Genomic DNA, 19506 nt, shown 5'->3' with positions numbered 1-19506 from the left:
CTGGCCCCTCCAGGGCCCCTCCGTGTGTAAGTGATGCCTGAAACGTGAGGCCACGCTGCCTCTTTGCTGGGGAACCTGAGCGGAGGAGTGTGTGGCCGGATTGAAGGGCTGGGACCTCCCCACCTCCCGCCCACCTCTCTCCCAACCTTCACCTACCTCCAGTTCAATCTCTAACAAGCCAAGGAGCCCTGACTGCTGGCAGGGCCCAGAAAGAGAGCCCGGCCACCATGAGGGAGGAAAGGCATCCCCGGCGGAAGGTGTGTGTGGACCAGCAAGCCGAGTGAGCCAGCGTGGGGGCTGAGGAGCCCCGCGGACCATGAGCCACCAGCTAAAGGGCCGGGGGGAGGAAGGTGAGTGGTCCTCATCTCTGAGGGGCCCACCCACGGGGTTCCTGAGCAGCAGCGGGGGACCAGGCGAGCAGAGGGGGGCTCTCGAGGCACAGGGCCCGGGCATGAGTCCAGGGCCTGCCACTTGCTCTCTGAGTGACCCCAGTCTGGTTATCCAGCCTCTCCTGGCCTCCTCTAGGAAATGAAGGCACGTTGCTTCCTGGCAGGGCCATTGGGAGGATGAAAATGCCGTGCACCACCCCGTGCTGGTGTTGAGCGGCGGCGGCCCTCAGAGCCCACCGGGGCCTTCAGCCTCCTGCTCTCTTGGTTAGAATCACCTTTCCTCAGCAATCCCCTCAGCAGACTTCTCTGTCTGTCTGTCTCTGTTTGTCTGGGGCAGCAGGGTGTGGGATGTTCTGACCTCATGTCTTCTCCAGGGTGTCGGAGATACGTCAGGACCGGGGATGCTTGTTAGTGAAATAATCGGAGCCAGGGCCTGGTCTGAGGCGGCCGTCACCAGCAGAGGGTTCCCACCATGAAACGGGGGTGACCCAGGGAGGGGGACTCCCAGCGGTCAGCCGTCTGTCACACGCCATCTCTTCCAGCAGGCCGTGGAGCGAGAGGGCGGGCGAGGAGCAGCTCTCAGGGCACGGGTGAGGCGGGACGATGCATGAGGTGGGGTGTGTGTGAGATGGGTGATGTATTCCCGGTCCAGCCACCATCGAGAGTTCTCGTCCATCGTCCTTCCTCTCTCCCTTCTTCTACCCCTCCCTCCCTCTCATGTAAAGCGCCCTGGGGGCAGGTGCTAGGCCACCTTCCCATGCGGAATGTGGTGGCCACAGCTCTTCTGTGAGCCAGAGAGGGCTTTACCCGGAGCGGGGCCACCTGCTGCGGGAGGAGCCAGAGGAAGTATAGGCAGGAGACAAGACCTTCCACTGCCGTGAGGAGGGCGGGAGCCACAGGTCAGGCATCCTACACTTCAGGTCTTAGACGTGTTGGAGACACGACACCATTTTCTCCTTGAATCACAGGCGGGGCCTACGCACCCCTCAGTAAGCAAGGAAGCAGAATCTCAGGAAAGAATGGACTTCCGGGGGTGGGGATGGAAGAGAGTCCCCCTGGACAATTCCAAGGGGGAGGGACTTGTCCTGCTCCCACTCAGGCACACTGTAGGTACATGGACGCGCTGGCCAGGATCCACCTCCTTTGTCTCCTCTGCCAAGCTCTTCCCTCCTGTCATCCACGGTTCCCCCACCACCAGAAGCCTGAGTCCTTGCTGAGGCAGCTCCATGACAAAGGGGGAGACCCAGGAGCAAGACTTGTGGAAAAGCCAGGATCCTGGGCAGGAGGGAGGGGCCAGGGAGGCACCATTGGCATCTCAACACCCCTTCCTGCACCCAGAGCTGCCCCTTGGCCATGTCTGTCCTCCCTACCACCATCCCATCATTCCTTCCCTCCAGAAATGGGGACAAGCGTTCGAAAGTGTGCCTGAGTGTGACTGGATGAGAAACCCCTTCCTCATGGGAGGGTCAGTGTTCATGGTGACAGTTGTCTAGATGTAGGATGCTCGGATCTGGTTCTCCATGTTCCATTCTCCTTATAGTTCCAGTTGCTGTCCCTTCTGCACCCAACCTGGCTCCCCTCTGCCCCAGCCAAAGGCACTGGTCTTGGGGATCACCTGTAGGCACATGGTCCTTAAGCAGGACTGAAATGGAAAGTCATTTTGCCTAAAATGCAAACCTTTTCTTCCTGAAATATGCCACTCACACACCATCTCTCTTGTCATTTTTCCTTCCCCCATAAAGAAAGAAGAAATGGGTCAGAATTTTCATTTCAGGGGTCCAGATGGTCAAGGAATACAGCAAAGTTAAATATTGGGAATCCACTAAATGAACTGAAACACAATTACATAAAGATTTTCATTTTAAATCTCCTCTGGAGTCACCTCTGAGGGGACCTGATAGCCTATTCCTTCAGCTTATAGTCTACAAGGAGAAAAAAAAAAAATGTCTGAGAATACTAAGTTATTTTCTCAAAGTAATTATAATTTGTTATTACGCTAGTTGACAAGGAGGGTTAGAACTCTTCCTCCTTCCAGATCATTTGCTAAATGTACTTAACAGGTTAAAATCACCAAGTTGGAGGGTGAGCCAGACCCCCTGGGCCTTCCAGCTTCTCCTCAGCCTATTTTCACCTTGGTTCAGGTGCGTACGCACGAGGAGGCCTGTGACATGTGAAGGAGAGCGCGCTAGGCTTGGAGGTCTTCCTAATGTAGCAGCTGCTTTCCTGGCTCCTAAATTATTCATTATGTGGAGTCCATGGAAAACTGGCTGTAAAGAAAAAAATTTAAAAAGCAGCTCATTTTCTGTGTAGAAGAGGCTTGGGGAAGATTGAAGAGCAAATTCTGGCTTGCTCTCCACATTCCATATGAATTGCGTTCCGTTGGGAAATAAGATTACAACAGGCGTTACAGCCTGTAAAAAATGCATGAACCCCCAGCTTCTATCTACAGTGTTTGAAAGAATGCTTGGTACAGCTCATTACCAAAAAGAAGACCATTTGGTAGCTGATTGAGGACACACAGAGCTCAGAAGAAGATTCAGACAGATATTGACATTCTCACCCAGTCCTTCCAAGCAATATAGTGCCAGGAGGGGATAGAGGTCCAGGAGACCCTTCTCCTTCACCCCTTGCACACACTCTCTGCACTTCTGTTCTCTCTCTCTCACTTCTAGAATTCTCCTAGGGGTCACAGCAGCAGTGACACACACTTTCTCACACTCACTCCCAGGTCTTTGGAGGGAATGGATTTGTTTATGGCTCCATCCCTCCTCCAAGATGGCAGCCGAAGCCTTCCAGAGCCATGGGGAAGAACATCTACGGGGCAAACCCATTTCTCACTGGCTTATACTGATCAGCTTCCTAACTTGGATGAGTTCTCATTATACTTAAATAATCCTGCTTCACATTTTCCGACCAAGATTAGGGCAGGAGTGGGCCAAGAAAACCTGTCCCACGGCACATACAATCACCTATCTTTGCATCTGTAAACAGCACTCACTGCTTTTCAATGTGCTTAGGACCAGTTAGCTCATGCAGTAATTGCCCCAATTAGAAACCGAGTCCCAAAGATGGTTAATGGTGGAGTCAGACCGTTGCTTGGTGCCCTTTTGTGTGCAGCGACTGGGAGCCAGTGTCCATACTCCACAACAACCTCTGCAGTGTTGCTAGCGTGATACCTGGATGCAGACCACATCCTCCAAAACAGGCTCCAGTATCACACCCTCACCCTTCAGATTTCGACCCAGCTACCCCATGGGTATAGCTCTTTGGGCGACCTCCCCTTACCACACTCCCCATCCCCAGCAACTGGATCCCACCAGAGACTCAGCTCTGCCTTTGTCACCCCTACCTCAGACCTCTTGCATTTCCACCGGGGCCCCTCAAAATCCCCTGTTTCCTCTGCCTAGAATCCCCTCACCTTGCTAGCACCACCACCCCTCCCCTTCTTCTCTTGGCAAAATCCTATCCATCCTTCAAGAATCAGAGTAAACATCAGTCCCAATTATACTTTGTCACACTCTCTGTATTTCCATGGCTTTTTTTAATCCACCATTTGTTCCTTCTTTTTAAAAACAAAAATTTGTTTATGTGAGTTATTGTCAAAAACTGGCTTCCTAAATGTCACCAATGCAACCTATCAATAAGACAAAGCTGCTTTATTGCTTACAGCAGGCAAAACTTTGGCAGTGTCTCAGAAAAGGGAAGGGAAGGTCAGAATTTCTTGAGAATTGAAAGTTTGATTTAAGGCAGGACTTCCAAAGTGGGGGGCTTGATTGGGATTGGGTAAGAATTACAGTACAACAGTCCACAATAAAGAGCAAGGCCAGGATTTTGAGGCAAAGCATTCAAAGAAACTTAGGGTGCAAATTGTCTGTGATGCCTTCCATTGAAGAGCTGATGAGTCTTTGGGGAAATCTTGCAATGGCCAATCAAGCCATTTGCCTGGGCAGGGGACTCCTGGAAAAATAAAGTCATGCTAATGAAGACAGAGGGATAGCACAAAGTCATCTTAATGCAGACACGAAGGTATAGTTTGGGTTCTCCGTGTCTGGGATGAGTGTGGGGTAGATGGTTTCAGTTCTCAGTTGGTCTTTGTGGTCATTTTTCAGCCCAAACTGAAGAATGTCAATCCAGATCTTCACCACTGTTTGAGGAATCCTAATTGCATGTCAATTATCTGTGGATAGCTATTTGGACCTCCAAATTTCTGAGGGTAATTGTTTCAACCTGTATATGAGGTTCTCCAGCTCTTTCTTCTGGATGACTCTTTGCTGAATCATTGGACACACAACGGCTGCACAACAGCGTTTGAAACTCTGGGGATCACCCATCTGAACCCTGGTATACAGACAAATGCGAAGAGAAGGATTAGGACCAGAGTTTGTATAGTTCACTTTTCAGCCAGCAGCCAAGAATGCCCAGACTAAATAAGAGAACAAATCTCATGCCCAATCGGAAAAGTCCATAGAACCAAATATGGGATCATTAATCAAAGTTCCCAGTTTCCTGATATCTTTGTTTACTTCCTGGATCTTTTTAGTAATATTAAAGATCTCTGAGAAGTCTTCAGGAATGCAAGTACAACATTCCTCTCCTGAAACATTGCACATTCCCCTAGAAAGGCCAAAATATATCAAAAGCAGCTCTGTTCTAGGCTCAGTCAGTGGAGCATGTGACTCTTGATCTTGGGGTCATGAGTTTGAGCCCCACATTGGGTGTAGAGATTACTTAAATAAATGAAACTTAAAAAATAAAAAAATCAGGCAGCTCTGTTCTAAATCATCACCTGTCCAATTTCGTAAACCTCTCAGGAGATAGGTTCTTGGGGGCATTGTCTACTCACCTGCTATTTTCTTAATCATAACATGTAAGATTCACTTCACTATCCAGACCTCTTGTAAAGTATGGACATGAAAGTCCTGAATTTCACAATTCTCCTACAGTAGTTAGGGCCGGTTCTTGAATCAGGGCCCAATTTTTCTCCTTCTTCAGTGAAACTGTCTACTAATCTTGTTTTCCTATAAGACAAACTAATGGGCTAAAATAGATCCTGGGAATGTCACAGGCAATCCTGAGAATAGGTATTAGTTTACCAAAGTAACAAGTTCCTGTCTGATTTGTAAGAGTAATAGTAGGCTTCTGTACCAGATCTGATACCAGTCACTGGGGACCACATAGTGATCTGGTTTTGGCCAAAATACTCCTATGGGATTGTGAAATAATGCTGTAATTTTTTGGCACTCTTCATCAAGAGTAGTTTGGTGTCGGGTGGTGAATTTTGTAATATTGAGATCATTAGGTGGAACTAAAGAAAAAGAAGAGTAACATGTCTTACTTGTAGATCTGTGAAAGTGAGAGTCTCCAAAAATATACCACCTGTTCCCTGATCTCCTTCCAAATTCTATTTCAGTGAAAGTTCAAAGTTGTGACAAAGATAAACTGTCACAAAAGGTCTGGAAATATTGCTTCAACAGAGTCAAGGTCCTCCTAGAATGAGATGGGGGTTTGGATTTCTCACCACCTGGCCTGTTGTGGAATTTACCATCTAATACATCGCCCAATGGTTGAGTCCAGTTACCCAATGAGCCAACTGATTTCTTACAAGGAACTGGGACCAAAGAAAGCTGAGTGGTTCCCAAGGGAAATAGGTACTTTAGCCAGTTCATGGATGAATTGTAACTGGGTATTGGATTCATTCCAAGGAGTGATTAAGGATGCAAACAACAATATTAGAAATAGAGGCTTATTAATAACCCAATTAAAAATAGCCTTAAGTTAGCACAAGATAGAATTAGATTAAAGAATAGAAAACAGAGGAATACAGGTTACAAAGTGACAATCTGTGGTCTTGTTCCATGGATTTTGGGCACAGCTGTCTATATCCAAAGACTGTCGGCTTTAACCCTCAGCCTGAGGTCACCAGTAGGGATGGTCTTCGGTAATTTGAAGATGGGGATGTCTCTTCAGATGAAGGACATGAATCCAAGAATCAAACCCTTGACAGTTTCACTACTGTGCTAGTTGTTAGCAGTATGCGCTGATGTCCTTCAATCAGGATTCTGAGACAGTCCTTTGGTTGAAGACAAAAACTCTAGCCTACAATCGAGGTTTCAAGGAACTTTCAGAGTAAAACAGGTGGTATCTGTAAGTGACAGAAACTTAAAATGGCTATGGTTAACTTATTACTGATAACTTTCAAAAGTGAAACATTTCATAGCAATAATAAAACTGACCAGGAAATTTGGTCGTTTCTATAGGATGCAAAACAAACGTAATAAGGCAATCAAAAAGTTTTGGGCAAAATGTTTATAACAATTAAGCATGTTTTTACAGACAAGGAACATTATCTCTGACTTATAAAGATGGTTAAACATAATCTTTACAGAGAAAATATCTTGAGGTATAATGTATAATTAGATAAAGACATATATACAACAAAACAAGAATATATCAAGCATATAAGAAAAAGATATCAAGAATATTAAGAGATTCAGTGAGTCCAGAGTAAGTCCTAAGCATGTGTGTTGTTTTTTTGTTTTTTTTTTGAGAGAGAAAGAGTGAGTGGGAGCAGCAGAGGGAGGGAGAAAGAGAGAGAGAGAGCACGCGCAGAGCCTGACATGGGGCTCAATCCCAGGACCCTGAGATCATGACCTGAGCCAAAATCAAAGAGTCAGATGCTTAACCAACTGAGCCACCCAGGCGCCCCTAAGCATGTGTATTTTAATAAAGCTCCATAGGTAAATCTGATACGTATCTCCAGTAGAAAAGCGATGGCCTGAAAGATGCCAGATTCAAATTAAAGACTTGATACCAAATAAACAATTTAAATGACAACTGAATTATGACTGATTATTATACTGTTGCCTAATATCAGGCAAAGCACCTTCAGGACTCTGATTATGGAAACATTACATTATCAGTTTTTGGTGTTCTGTTGTTCGGCATATACATGTTAAGAATTGTTATGTCTTTTTCGGAGAACTGATCTCTTTAACATCATGTAATGTAATGCTTCACTTTTTCCCTGATAGTTTTCCCTGCTCTAAAATCTGCTCTGTCTGAAATTAGTACAGTTACTCTAGCTTTCTTTTGGTGAGTGTTAGCATGGCATATTTTCCTCCATCCTTTTCTTTGTAATCTGTATTTGTCTTTATATTTAAAGTGGATTTCTTCTACACAATTTCTTATTGGGCCTTTTTTACTATCGACTCTGACAATCTCTTTCTTTAATTGGTGTATTTAGACCATTGTTGTTAAGGTGATTGTTGATATAGTTGGATTAATATTTGCCATAGTTGCTGTTTTCTATCCATGGCCCTTGTTCTTTGTTCCTATTTTTGTCTTCCACTCTCCTACCTTTTGTGGTTTTGACTGAGCATTTCATATGATTCCAGCTTCTCTCCTTCTTTTAGCATATCAGTTATACTTCTTTTTTTTAAACTTTTCTTAGTGGTTTTACTAGAGTTTGCAAGAGTTGTATAGTTCACTTTTCAGCCAGCAGCCAAGAATGCCCAGACTAAATAAGAGAACAAATCTCATGCCCAATCGGAAAAGTCCATAGAACCAAATATGGGATCATTAATCAAAGTTCCCAGTTTCCTGATATCTTTGTTTACTTCCTGGATCTTTTTAGTAATATTAAAGATCATCCTAGTCCACTTCCAAATAACACCCACCATACCACTTCATGGGTAGTGCAGGTACCTTATAACAGAGTGCTCCCAGTTCCTCCTTCCTGTCCCTTGAACACTGCTGCCATTCATTTCACTTATCCATAAGCTACAGTCATCCAATACATTGTTGCTAGCATTGTTTTAAACAAACTCTCATCTGTTGGATCAGTTAAGAATAAGATCTCAGGGGCACCTTGGTGGCTCAGTCGGTTAAGCGGCTGTCTTCGGCTCAGGTCATGATCCCAGGGTCCTGGGATCGAGCCCCGCATCGGGCTCTCTGCTCAGTGGAGAGCCTGCTTCTCCCTTTCCCTCTGCCTGCCGCTCTGCCTACTTGTGCTATCTCTCTGTCAAATAAATAAATTAAAAAAAAAAATCTTAAGAATTTAAGATCTCAGGACACCTGGGTGGCTCAGTCCGCTAAGCGTCTGCCTTCGGCTCAGGTCATGATCCCAGGGTCCTGGGATCGAGTCCCACAATCAGGCTCCTTGTGCAGTGGGGAGCTTGCTTCTCCCTCTGCCTGCTACCCCCACCCCCCTTGTGCACTCTCTCTCCCTGTCAAATAAATAAATAAATAAATAAATAAATAAATAAATATCTAAAAAAAAAAAAAAAGAATAAGATCCCAGATCTCAGCTTAGAAGTTTCTTCCTTCTGCGGTGCCTGGGTGGCTCAGTTGGTCAAGCATCTGACATTTGATTTCAGCCTGGGTCATGATCTCAGGGTTGTGGGATCAAGCCCTGCTGCACTGGGTGTGGATCCTGCTTAAGATTCTCTCTCTCCCTCTCCCGCTGTCCCTCCCCCTGCCTTGCTTGAAGTCTGGGTGAAGCCCACCCCTGTGCTTCTTGAATCAGAGAACTGATCACACTGTCTCTTTCACTAACTCAAAACATGCTGAGGGACAGAATCTTGTCAGTCTTATTTGCTGTTGTAGCCTGTGTAGTATTTAGTCAATGATCAACACATGTTTTGGTATGGGTGAGTGAATTAGTGAATAAAAGACCTTTGAGTTCTTGGCCAACTCAGTTGGCCAGGCAGGCGGGCACCTTGTCCATTTGAAAATGCCACCAATATCCTAGTTTGAAACCCAAAAAGAGAACTTGGAGCAGTTTCTCTCTGAACCTCAATGCAAATTCCGTTCACAAATCTAGCATGCTCCAGCTTCCATCACACTTTGACAGATATTATCTCGGTTGGATTTCCCTACCACACTTTGAGATACGTGTCTATAGATCAGGTTCCCTGGAAGCAGAGCCTGAGATAGGGATTCTTTTTTTTTTTTTTTCAGTTGGTTAAGCGTCTTATTTATTTATTATTTATTTGACAGAGAGAGACACAGTGAGAGAGGAAACACAAGCAGGGGGAGTGGGAGAGGGAGAAGCAGGCTTCCCGCTGAGTAGGAAGCCCGATGTGGGGCTCGATCCCAGGACCCCGGGATCATGACCTGAGCCGAAGGCAGATGCTTAACGACTGAGCCACCTGGGCACCCCTGAGATAGGGATTCTTGAGCATGCAATTTATCAAGGGCGAATCTCAGGAGGTGTGGAGTGAGGGAAGCAGGGCAGGGCAAGAGAAGGGCAAGAGAAGCAAGGATGTGGCTATGGGCTGACTCAAAGAGAGGAAAGGGATGTAAATTTCTGGACATTTCCCAGCAAGATAGTTCCCATCAACCAAGAAGGGAGAACCTGTGTGCTATTAGGGCCACCACACACGGCAGCTAGGGGAGGATGGAGTGGCCAGGTAATGGGGATCTGGGTGGACCACCACCAGCACTTACTAGAGTACCTACAAGGAAGCTGACTCAGAAAGAATAAGCAACCTGCCCAGAGCTACCCAGACAACAACCATCAGAACCAGACTTCAAGCCCAGAAATCCAGACTCTGAATCCCCAGCTCAGTCTGCCCAAATCCAGCCCCATTTATCCTTGGCTAGGTCTGGTTGCTGTTTGACAGGGTGGCTTGTTTCTCGGAGTGTAAAATCTCAAGGGTCAGGGAAGCAGAGAGGAAATCTCTCTGGGGCCACCATATTACAGGCACAACCTTGAGAGGCTGGGTAAGGAGGAGGGTAGAGGTGAGAATTTGGGAACCTGGGACTCCACATCCCAGACTCTATCACTGCTGCTGGGAATGGCAGGTGGCAAACTTCTCCTCTGCTTTGCCCAAAGTTGGGGCTTTGGCAATGCAGCTGGGAAAATCTCCCTGCCCTTAGCAGAAAAGCCTAGATGGGGGCCCGTGTGGGCAATGAGAACGAGTGCCCTGCACAATACTGTTTCCAGGCACTGCCCACTCGGATGTGGGGGCTCAGAGTGCAAGAGTGGCAAGGCAGGCTGGAGACAGGAGGGGAGGGGGCCTTTGTTGAGTACTTCCCACGGGCCAGACCTTTTACTGCTGCTTTTAATTAACCATCCCCGCCCCTCAGCCACATAAGGAAATGGGAGCTTCTAGAGCCATTTTACAGATGAGGAAGCTGAGGAGCAGAAAAGTAATTTATCTGTGGTCACAGAGATAAAAAATGATAGAAATGATCTTTTCAGGCAAAGCAGTCTAGCTCGAAACCTGTGTTTTTCCTATAAGCAAAAAATATCTTATTTCTGGGTAAAAGTATTAGGGTAATGACATCCATTCTCAGATGTCAGTCATTGTTCTAGTCACTGTTCTGTGTTCATTAACAAGCTAATGGAGTAAGATGAACATCCCCCATGATAGAGATGAGCTGAGACTCAGAGCAGTCAAGTAACCTGTTCAAAGACCCAGCTAGCAAGCGGTGGAGACGTTGGTTATTAATACCAGAACTGCATGATAATTTCCCTGCATTTAATTTGTAAATGCTTATACAAAGAGTTGTACTTAGTGTAGCTGTTGGGCAAACTGTTGAGGAAATTTCATACTGTCGATTCTGTCCAACCAGGCCATTGGCCAATGCCACGAAGTCATGGCTTACAAACATACACACACACTCAAAGGCAGGGACACGTCAGGCAGCAGCTCCCGGGGAAAGGAACCTGCCCAGCCCTTCCTTGCCCGTGGTCCGGGCTTGCCAAACAGAGAACCATGCTTGGCTGGCCCCGGGGCTCAGGAGATGACTCAGTTCTGACCCCAAGGAACTACACACCCAAGAAGAGGAAAGGCATGTGCCTAGATTTCTACCTGAGGTTTAGGCAAGAGCGTGGTAATGCCAAGTAGTCAGAGGAGGGAGACATTAATTCTCATCCCAAACCAGAGTCTCCAAAGAAGTGGCCTTTGGAGCCAACAAGCTCCAGGAAGCATCTTGGACATCTGATTCCTCACAGCTGGGGGCATTTTCCTGGGGTGGAGGCCAGCGAGGCCAGAACTGTCCCTTTCCTGTCCCTGCAGGTGACAGGTCCGGGAGGAGACCCTCAAGGAAGCAGGCTGCCAGAGCCGAAGGTGCGGCGGGCAGGCGTGGAGCTCAGCCTGGCCAGAAGGAGCCGGCCGGGGGCAGCCCAAGGCCAGGGTCTCCCCGGAGGAAGCAGGCAGAGCGCAGGAGACACCTAGAGGAGCTGGGGGAGCAGGGGCGGAGCTCCGCAGAGAGGACCTTCGAGGGCAGGAGGAAGAGAGATGGGAGGGCTTCCCTCAGGAAGCAGAGAGCTCCCCCAAAGAAGGAAAAGGAGGTGTCAAGGAAGGAGGAGATGTGGAAGCGGCCGAAGAAACACAGGTATGTTGTGATTCTGGTTCAGGTGCGTTTTTTGATGGGCACCCTCCTCTCCTGTGGCCCCTCTCCCTCCCCTGATGAAGGGCTGAGGTCCCCTCCCCTGGTATAGGTGACCCCACTCTCATCTGCTTCTGTTTGTCCCTGCCCTGTCCACTACCCAGACTTCCCCATCTGGGGCAGAAATGGGATGAGGATCTTGGTCATCCCAGGCGGACTGGCCACTGGGTACTCTCAGAGCCAGGGCCCCCTGTCTGGCAGGAAGCACTGAGGGGGGAGGTGACATGGCAGCCAGGTGGGATAAGATCCCAAGTCTCCTGAATCTCAGCTGGTGGCTCACCACAGCTCTGGAAGAGGCACTGAGAGAAATGAACAAAATTGGATTTAGCAGTCATCATAGAACTTAAGCACACCATTTCCCCAATCTGGACCTGTGTCCTCTTCTGTGATATGTGACTTCGATCTAGAGGACCTTCATGGATTCCAATCAGTTCCATTCTTGGCTACAAATTTTGATGGGACATCAGCTTCTCTTGGCCTCCCTTTTTGGCTTTACTCATTTCTTGGGATGTTTTAAGAATCCCTGTTGATAATGGCTGGGGAGGCTTTTGAAATAGTTGAAGGAATTGGTGTTATGGTGAAGATGATGTTCCTTCCCACAGGGCTCTAGGCTCTTCCACCGGACCTCTCCACCTTTACAGTGGGAACTGTGGCCCTCAAAAGGGCCCACTGATTTTTTCTGTCACCCATGCCAGCCATTCCTGGCTTGGTTGGGGCTTTTGTCTACTGTCTGATTGTCCTTGGACATCAGCTGAAGGGGTAAAGAAAGCATGGTGCCCTTAGCAATTTAAAGAGAACTTGAATGCACGTTGATTGGGCCCTGGAGTGTCCTGAACTTTAGAGGGAGGCTGCCCCCCGCCAAACAGACCGCAGATATCTGGATGGCAGATGCAAAGTCAGCTGAGTGCAGTGGCAGGACATAGAGAGACAGAAAAGACTCAGTCCTGTTCCCAGCTGCTGACAGTCTAACAGTGGAGATAGGCCATGGGCATCAGTCATCACAAGACAAGGCAGAAAGCAATATGTATCTGAGAAAGGATTTAATGAAATGCCTTCTTGGGGGGGCACTGGGACATCAAGGTTCCTCCACGGAGAAGGTAAGCATTCCAGCCGGTCGTCAAAGTACAGGTGGCATTTGAACAAGCAATGACCGAATGCTCCCCAACCCCAGACTGAGGGAACCCCTGTGGAAAGACTCAAAGGCAACCATCATGGGATGTGCCCAAGGGTTCCCAGCAGTGAAGGGTTCGAATTCCTCAGAAATTAAGACTCACAGGCGCTGCTGTAAATTGTTCTCTAACCCAAGCCCCCATCCTGGTGTTTCCGTTTATGGAACTTGCTAAGAAGGCAGCTGGGGCCTGGCTTTTTCCTGCACCCCCCTCACCTCGGGGGGCTGGTGTCCCTCCCAGAGTCACTGAGTCTGCGAGTGAAGGATGCTGTAAGGAGCACACACAAGAACTAGGATTTTGTGGAAGGCGAACACATCATCTTGTCTGTGAGATGCTGAGGCTCCTCACATGGGGAGAAGGGTTCCAGCTGGAAGCTGCCCCTCCCTGTGCCGTCCAGTACCGTCCCCACCAGCCGGCGTGCTGAACCCTTGAACTGTGGCCAACTCGACCAAGGCGCTGAATTTCTAATTTCCTTTCTTTTTAATTCAGTGTTAATACTACTGGGTTGACACAAGAGTTTGTGAATTTACTTAACTCGGACAGACAGCTGTAGCTTTGAGATCAATTTAACTTTGAAGCCGGTGCATTTCCTCTTAAAAATAAAAGGCGGGGCACCTGGGTGGCTCAGTTGGTTGAGCGACTGCCTTCGGCTCAGGTCATGATCCTGGAGTCCCGGGATCGAGTCCCACATCGGGCTCCCTGCTCAGCAGGGAGTCTGCTTCTCCCCCTGACCCTTCCTCCCTTTCATGCTCTATCTCATTCTCTCTCTCAAATAAATAAATAAAATCTTAAAAAAATAAAAAATAAAAGGCAAACTGCTTTTGTCAATGCAGATGCAAATGTCAAAGGGAAGTGACCTTTTGCTACTTGACTCATTTGTTGGGAAACTTTTAAGTATGTCTAAAACAACCTGGGTATGTGAATCTACCGTTTCAACTACAAATTTTATGAAATCCCAGATACGGATCAAATATGTTCGAGGAAAATTTAATGTCTGATTTGACACGCACAGTGGTTGTGGGATGAGCACCAGATTTTGAAGACAGTACAAGAAGAATATAAAATATCTCATTAATAATTTTTATATGGGTTACATGTTAAAATGACAATTTTTGACACATTGCATTCAGTGAGATGTATTATTAAAATTAACTTGCCAATCTCCTTTTGTCATTTTAATGTGGTTACTAGAAATTTTTAAATTACAACACGTGGCTCGGGTTATATTTCTACTGAGCAGAGAATTGTGCTTGAATGTGGTGGGTGCGGAGGACTCAGAGAAATGGAGTCGGAGGAGGCAACTGTCCCGGTGTTTTGGGCTACAGGACAGAGCGGTGGCTTCTTCTGACAGGCGAGGGGCGTCACTGAGGGCTTCTGGGCAGGCACGGGCCTCTGAGGGGTGGTCAGGGCTGGGAGGGCCAGGGAACACAGCCCACCCGCCTTGCCTGTGGGCTTCTCTGCATTCCACAGAGCACCTGAAGACACTTGCCAGCTTTTCACTCTCCCTTGCTCTGCCCTGGCTCTGCCTCCAGACCACCCTCCTCGGCCTCCAGTGCTTCTGGAGCGGAGTCTCTGTCAGAGGAGGAACGGGCCCGGATCCTGGAGCAGGTAGAAGACAAGAAGAAGCTCATTGCCACCATGCGGAACAAGCCCTGGCCCATGGCAAAAAAGCTTAGGGAGCTCAGGTGAGTGGGTGGTGGTCGACCAGGGCCTTTTGATGTCCAAAAGGCTCAGGTCCTTCCGATGGCCCCAGAGCCCCTTCACCTTCTCAGCCCCAAGAAGACTTGACAGGAAGGGGGATTCACCCTCCCGCTCTGCTTTGGTCCCTTCGCTCCCCAGCACAAGCACAGTGTGTGAGTGGGGGGCTGTTAGAGCCCAGAGAAGCCTGAGTGGGGGGCTGTTGATGGAGGCCCTGCCATTGGCCAGCACCAAACAGGGTCTGGCGGGAGAGACAGAGGATCATGGCGGTCTGGCCTGGAGCCAACCTTTCCGCGCTGCCCGACCTCCCTTGGTCCCGCACCCCTTCCCCTTCATCCGGTGGCTTCTGTGCCTCCCTCACAACCCAAGACAGACATGCCTTCCTTGGGGGGCTTTCTGTGACGCCCCCCCACCTCAACAAGTTCAGAACTCCCTCGGTGTTCTTTAGGCCCCCGGAACGGCTCCCTGTGGAGCACACTCACCTGTGTGTATGGGGTGGGGGGCCGGGGGAGCAGGGAGTGGGTCTGTCTCAGCTACTCTCGTGGCCCGAGTGCCTGACCCCGGACCAAGCTTGCCATGATGCTCCGTGAATATTGTTCAGGCCTCATACCCAAGGCCCTGACTCCTGTTTTCAGCCCCGGCTTCCATACAAAAGGCCAGCACCCCAAGCATTTTATGAGTCTCACGTCCCTGCTGCGGGAGTCACATTGCTTAACTTCTGGTTTTCTACTTAAAAAAAAACTCAAACAAAACCCTCCAACATTACCATTTCCCCCCAAGTTCCCCCCTGGCTTTTCTGCCACAGGGCTGGGGGGGCACTCCCTCTCCCCTTCCCTCTTTATGAAGCCCTTTTCCCTGGCTCCTCTCACACATGAGTTTCCCATCACTCAAGTCAAATGCCTCACCCTCTATTACGTCGAACAATTTGGCAGCTGTGTTTGGACACATTGGGCCTCACAGTTTGCCCCCGAGAGGCGCCGCTAAGACGCTGGCCGCACGGACACGGGACAGGGTTCTGGCAAACAGAGCCTACTCCATGCCAGCAAGTTATTACATCGTGTCCTACGCAGCCACAGGAAGAAATGCGTCCCTGTGGTGCTCACCGGCCAGCGCGGACCCACAGCGCTGGGCATGATGGGAGTGCTCTGAATCCGAACTAATACCGCAGCCGATAGCCGCAGGTGGCCAGTAAGCACTTGAAGAGTAGTGAATGTGACCAAGACACAGATGGTTTTGGTTTTATTAAAAATAATAATAATAATAATAATTTGTTTCAATTAAATCATCCCATGTGGCTAGCGGCTACAGTTCAGGTGGCAGGGACAGCTCTAGGCAGTGGCTGTCTGCCTTCTCAGCCCCTTTTTCTGAGACTCCTCTCTAGTCCGTCGGGGCCAGGTTCTTCTTCCTGTCAGGGGGGCGCAGAACAGCCATCTGTCACCCTCGCAGAACCTCACCCCCACTCAGGTGTCACCTGAACACATCTTTTATTAACAGTGGAAAAAGAGCGACTGAGGTGCTTATGGAAATGAGATCTCCCACCGGCTGGAAGTTGCAGGGACTGGGAAAGTTCCTGAGGGCTGTCCAGCTGCCCAGAGGAGAAGTCTGACATCTCCTCCAGCCCGAGGGCAGAGCTCCTGCTCTTGGGGTGAGTGGGAAGTGGCTAAAGCCTGGGAAGCCAAACAGACCCATGCATCTGTCCCTGGGCCAGGGATCCTCAGCCAACACTGGCCTCTCCCTGGCAGGCCTCCCTCCTTCCTCTTCCCTCTCCCAAGGCTCCTCCTCCCAGACTCAAAGTCTAAGGCCAGGGAGCCTCTGCATCTCCAAGCAAGCTGGCGCCTCTGCCTAGATCTTTGCTTTCTGCCAGCCCACCCTGGCTAATTCCCACACACCCCATAAGACTCGGGCCAATGTCCCCTCTTCAGGGAAGCTCCCCACTGCCCTCCCCGCATTCAGGCTGAGTTATTTATTGCCCCTCTGATCCCCAAGGCACTGTGTCCTCACTCGACTGGATGCTCTGCTCTGCAGAGCATTGTCTCATTCATCTTTCACGATTCTTTCTTTTTGATAAATTGCCTCCACTTGCTGAGGGCTCCCTGTGTACCAGACACCGTTCTGAGTGCTGGTGTGTGTCACAGCCCACTTAATCCTTACAGCCACCCTGTGATACAGGGACTATTCTTATTGTCCCCCATGTACTGATGAGCAAATTGAGACACAGAGCAATCAAGTCATTTGCCCCTGGTTTGCAAGGTGAGTTAAGTGGCTCAGTTAGCGTTTGAACTCAGGGATTCTGGCTCCGGCCTGCACTCTTCATTGGTAACCGTTTCTCTAGAGTTACTAAACATTCTAGAATGTATCCCTTTGCATCCTCTATGATTTCCTTTTCTGGCAGTGAGGTTTTCCATTGCAAACAGCATTCCCAGACTATATCTTCTTTTTTTATTTTTATTTTTTAAGATTTTATTTATTTATTTAGAGAGAGCTTGGGGAGAGGCAGAGGGAGAAGGAGAGAATCCCAAGAAAACTCGCACTGAGCGCGGAGCCCGACCCGGGGCTCGATCTCACAACTTTGACATCATGACCTGAGCCAAAATCAAGAGTTGGACGCTTAACTGACTGAGCCACTCAGGCGTCCCTACATCTTTTTTTCAGAAGCAATGGTGTGGAGACCCCAGTCTCTGGCCCACTCAGGCGGCTGGCTGACGTGGGCATAGTTGTTGGGACAACCGAGGAAGGGCTGTAACGCATGAAGAACACCGATGGTGAACTGGGGCAAGCCTGCGCTCCCACCCCTGCCGCATCCAGGTGGCTTTGGCTGGCTAGTCAGTGCCGCTCAGGATGATTTCCTTCCCTTAAGAAGCCCTCTGAGCCTCACCTTCCTCATTTACAAAATGGGAATAATAATTAATATCTACCTTGTAGAGTTGTTTGGACCAATTCAAAATATTTATATTAAGTGTCCAGCACGTGGTGTGCAATTGGTAAATAGTAGTTCTTGCCATTATTAAGGCTTGACCATCTTCTGTGCCAGACACTGTGGGGAGGAGAGAGGAGGAGGGGAACAAAGATGGATCAGAGAAGATATTGCAAAAGGTATCATTAAAAACACAAGATAGGCCATGATGTTGGCAAAAGAGCTTCTAGTGCCCATGAGTCAAGGATGTTTGCTTTAACCATAGAATTAACCAGGTGTGTCCCTCAACTTTATCAGAAGCCTGATATCTTAGAAAATTACCCAAGCTGCTTGCTTTCTTCAGAGAGATCTGAAGAATTCCACTTCCAGGAAGATGGGGTAGATATTCTTCTGCCTATTTTTCCCACTAAGTACAACTAAAACCCTGGACATTATCTGTAAAGCAAACATAAGAAGACTCAGAAAGGTGGACAGAAGAAGAGGGTCTCGTTAAGGACCTCAGGACCAAAGGATTGATCAGGCATTGAGTTCTGGGGTTTTCTTCTTGCCCTCCATGTCCCAGACTGGATATTAGAGAAACTGGCAACCCAGAAACACGGACAGACACACACAGACAAAAAAAACACCTCAAGAAAAATCTGCTCTCTCGAGTCAAAGGACCAGGAAAGGGACAGTCTGGCAAGACAGAAAACTCTTAGGCATTAACAATCCTACTCTAGCCAAGCCCCACAAACAGAACAGCAGCCCCATCCCTGCCCCTGGCAGCAAAGGCCAAGTGGGGAAGCCTAGATTTCCTCCTTTGCCAGGTTATAAGTGGTGCCCCCAGGGCCCCCACCAGAGTGGTATCAGAAGAGGCTGAGTGGGGAGCAGGGACTTTCCTCCCCACTGGGCAGTAAGGAACCCTCCCTCTCCCTCTGGTGTCTGTGCAAGTCACAAGGCGAGTCTGGACATTCACCACCACCTGGCAGTAACAAGGCATCCCTCCTAGCCAGGAAGATGTGAGGAGAACCTGGTTGGAAGCCTGAACTCCCATCCTTGCTCAGCAGTAATGAAGAACTCCTACCCAGCCTCAGATGCCAAAGCGGGCCGAGTGAGGAGCATGGACTTCCACCTGGAAGTAACCAGACAGCATCCCTTTCACTCACTGAAGCAGTGGCAGAGGATTCTGCTAAAGCAGAAGATTTCAACAAGATCCAGAGTCTTATAATATCCAAAGTGTCCAGGCTTCAACTGCAAATCACCCATCGTACCAAGAACCAGGAAGATCCCAAGCTGAATGATAAAAGACAACGAAAGATGCTAACGCCAAGATGACATGGGTGCTGGGATTAGCTGGCAAAGATTTTATTATTTTTTTAAAGATTTTATTTATTTATTTGACAGAGAGAGACACGGCGAGAGAGGGAACACAAGCAGGGGGAATGGGAGAGGGAGAAGCAGGCCCCCCGCAGAGCAGGGAGCCCGATGCGGGGCTCGATCCCAGGACCCTGGGATCATGACCTGAGCCGAAGGCAGACGCTTAACGACTGAGCCACCCAGACGCCCCCGTCACTGGCCATCCTAACCATGTTTTCCAAACTTGTGTTCACTTTACTCACAAAGAGGGTCTTCCAGGAGGAAACGTGGGGGGGATTCTGAAGTGTGGTCTGGGTTGTGTCTGCGCCTGAAAGCCTTTTCTTCAGTAACTTCCTCCTCTGCTGAGTGCTGGAGGGGCCTGAGGGGTTAATCATCACCTGCCAAAAGTGACCTTGAGATCCACACCCCTAAAAGCTTCCTCAAAACAGGATGCTTCCTCTCTTGCCTTTTCACTGCATTTACCCCACACCATCAGGTTTGAGGAAAAAAGAGAGGCGAGTTTGCAGGAAGTTCCCTTTTCAAAGGACACTTGGTGACAAGGAGGGGACAGAAGCACCTTACAGAAGTAAGATTTGCAACAATC

General features: G+C 48.6%; 1 protein-coding gene across 1 annotated transcript in view; it reads left to right on the top strand.

Annotated features, from left to right (window-relative positions):
- Nucleotides 1–316: 316 nt before the first annotated feature.
- The window catches only part of TMC2 (transmembrane channel like 2), a 60689-nt gene continuing 41499 nt past the window's right edge, over nt 317–19506 (top strand). Inside the window, exons 1-3 of the mRNA XM_036093195.2 lie at nt 317–350; nt 11414–11732; nt 14488–14640. Coding sequence (XP_035949088.1) covers nt 317–350; nt 11414–11732; nt 14488–14640 — 506 coding nt within the window. The remainder of the gene's footprint in view (nt 351–11413; nt 11733–14487; nt 14641–19506) is intronic.

The sequence above is a fragment of the Halichoerus grypus genome, chromosome 10 (assembly GCF_964656455.1).
Source record: "Halichoerus grypus chromosome 10, mHalGry1.hap1.1, whole genome shotgun sequence".
Lineage (NCBI taxonomy): Eukaryota > Metazoa > Chordata > Mammalia > Carnivora > Phocidae > Halichoerus > Halichoerus grypus.
Note: the sequence above shows the minus strand (reverse complement) of the source record. Positions and strands in the feature narration are given on the sequence as shown.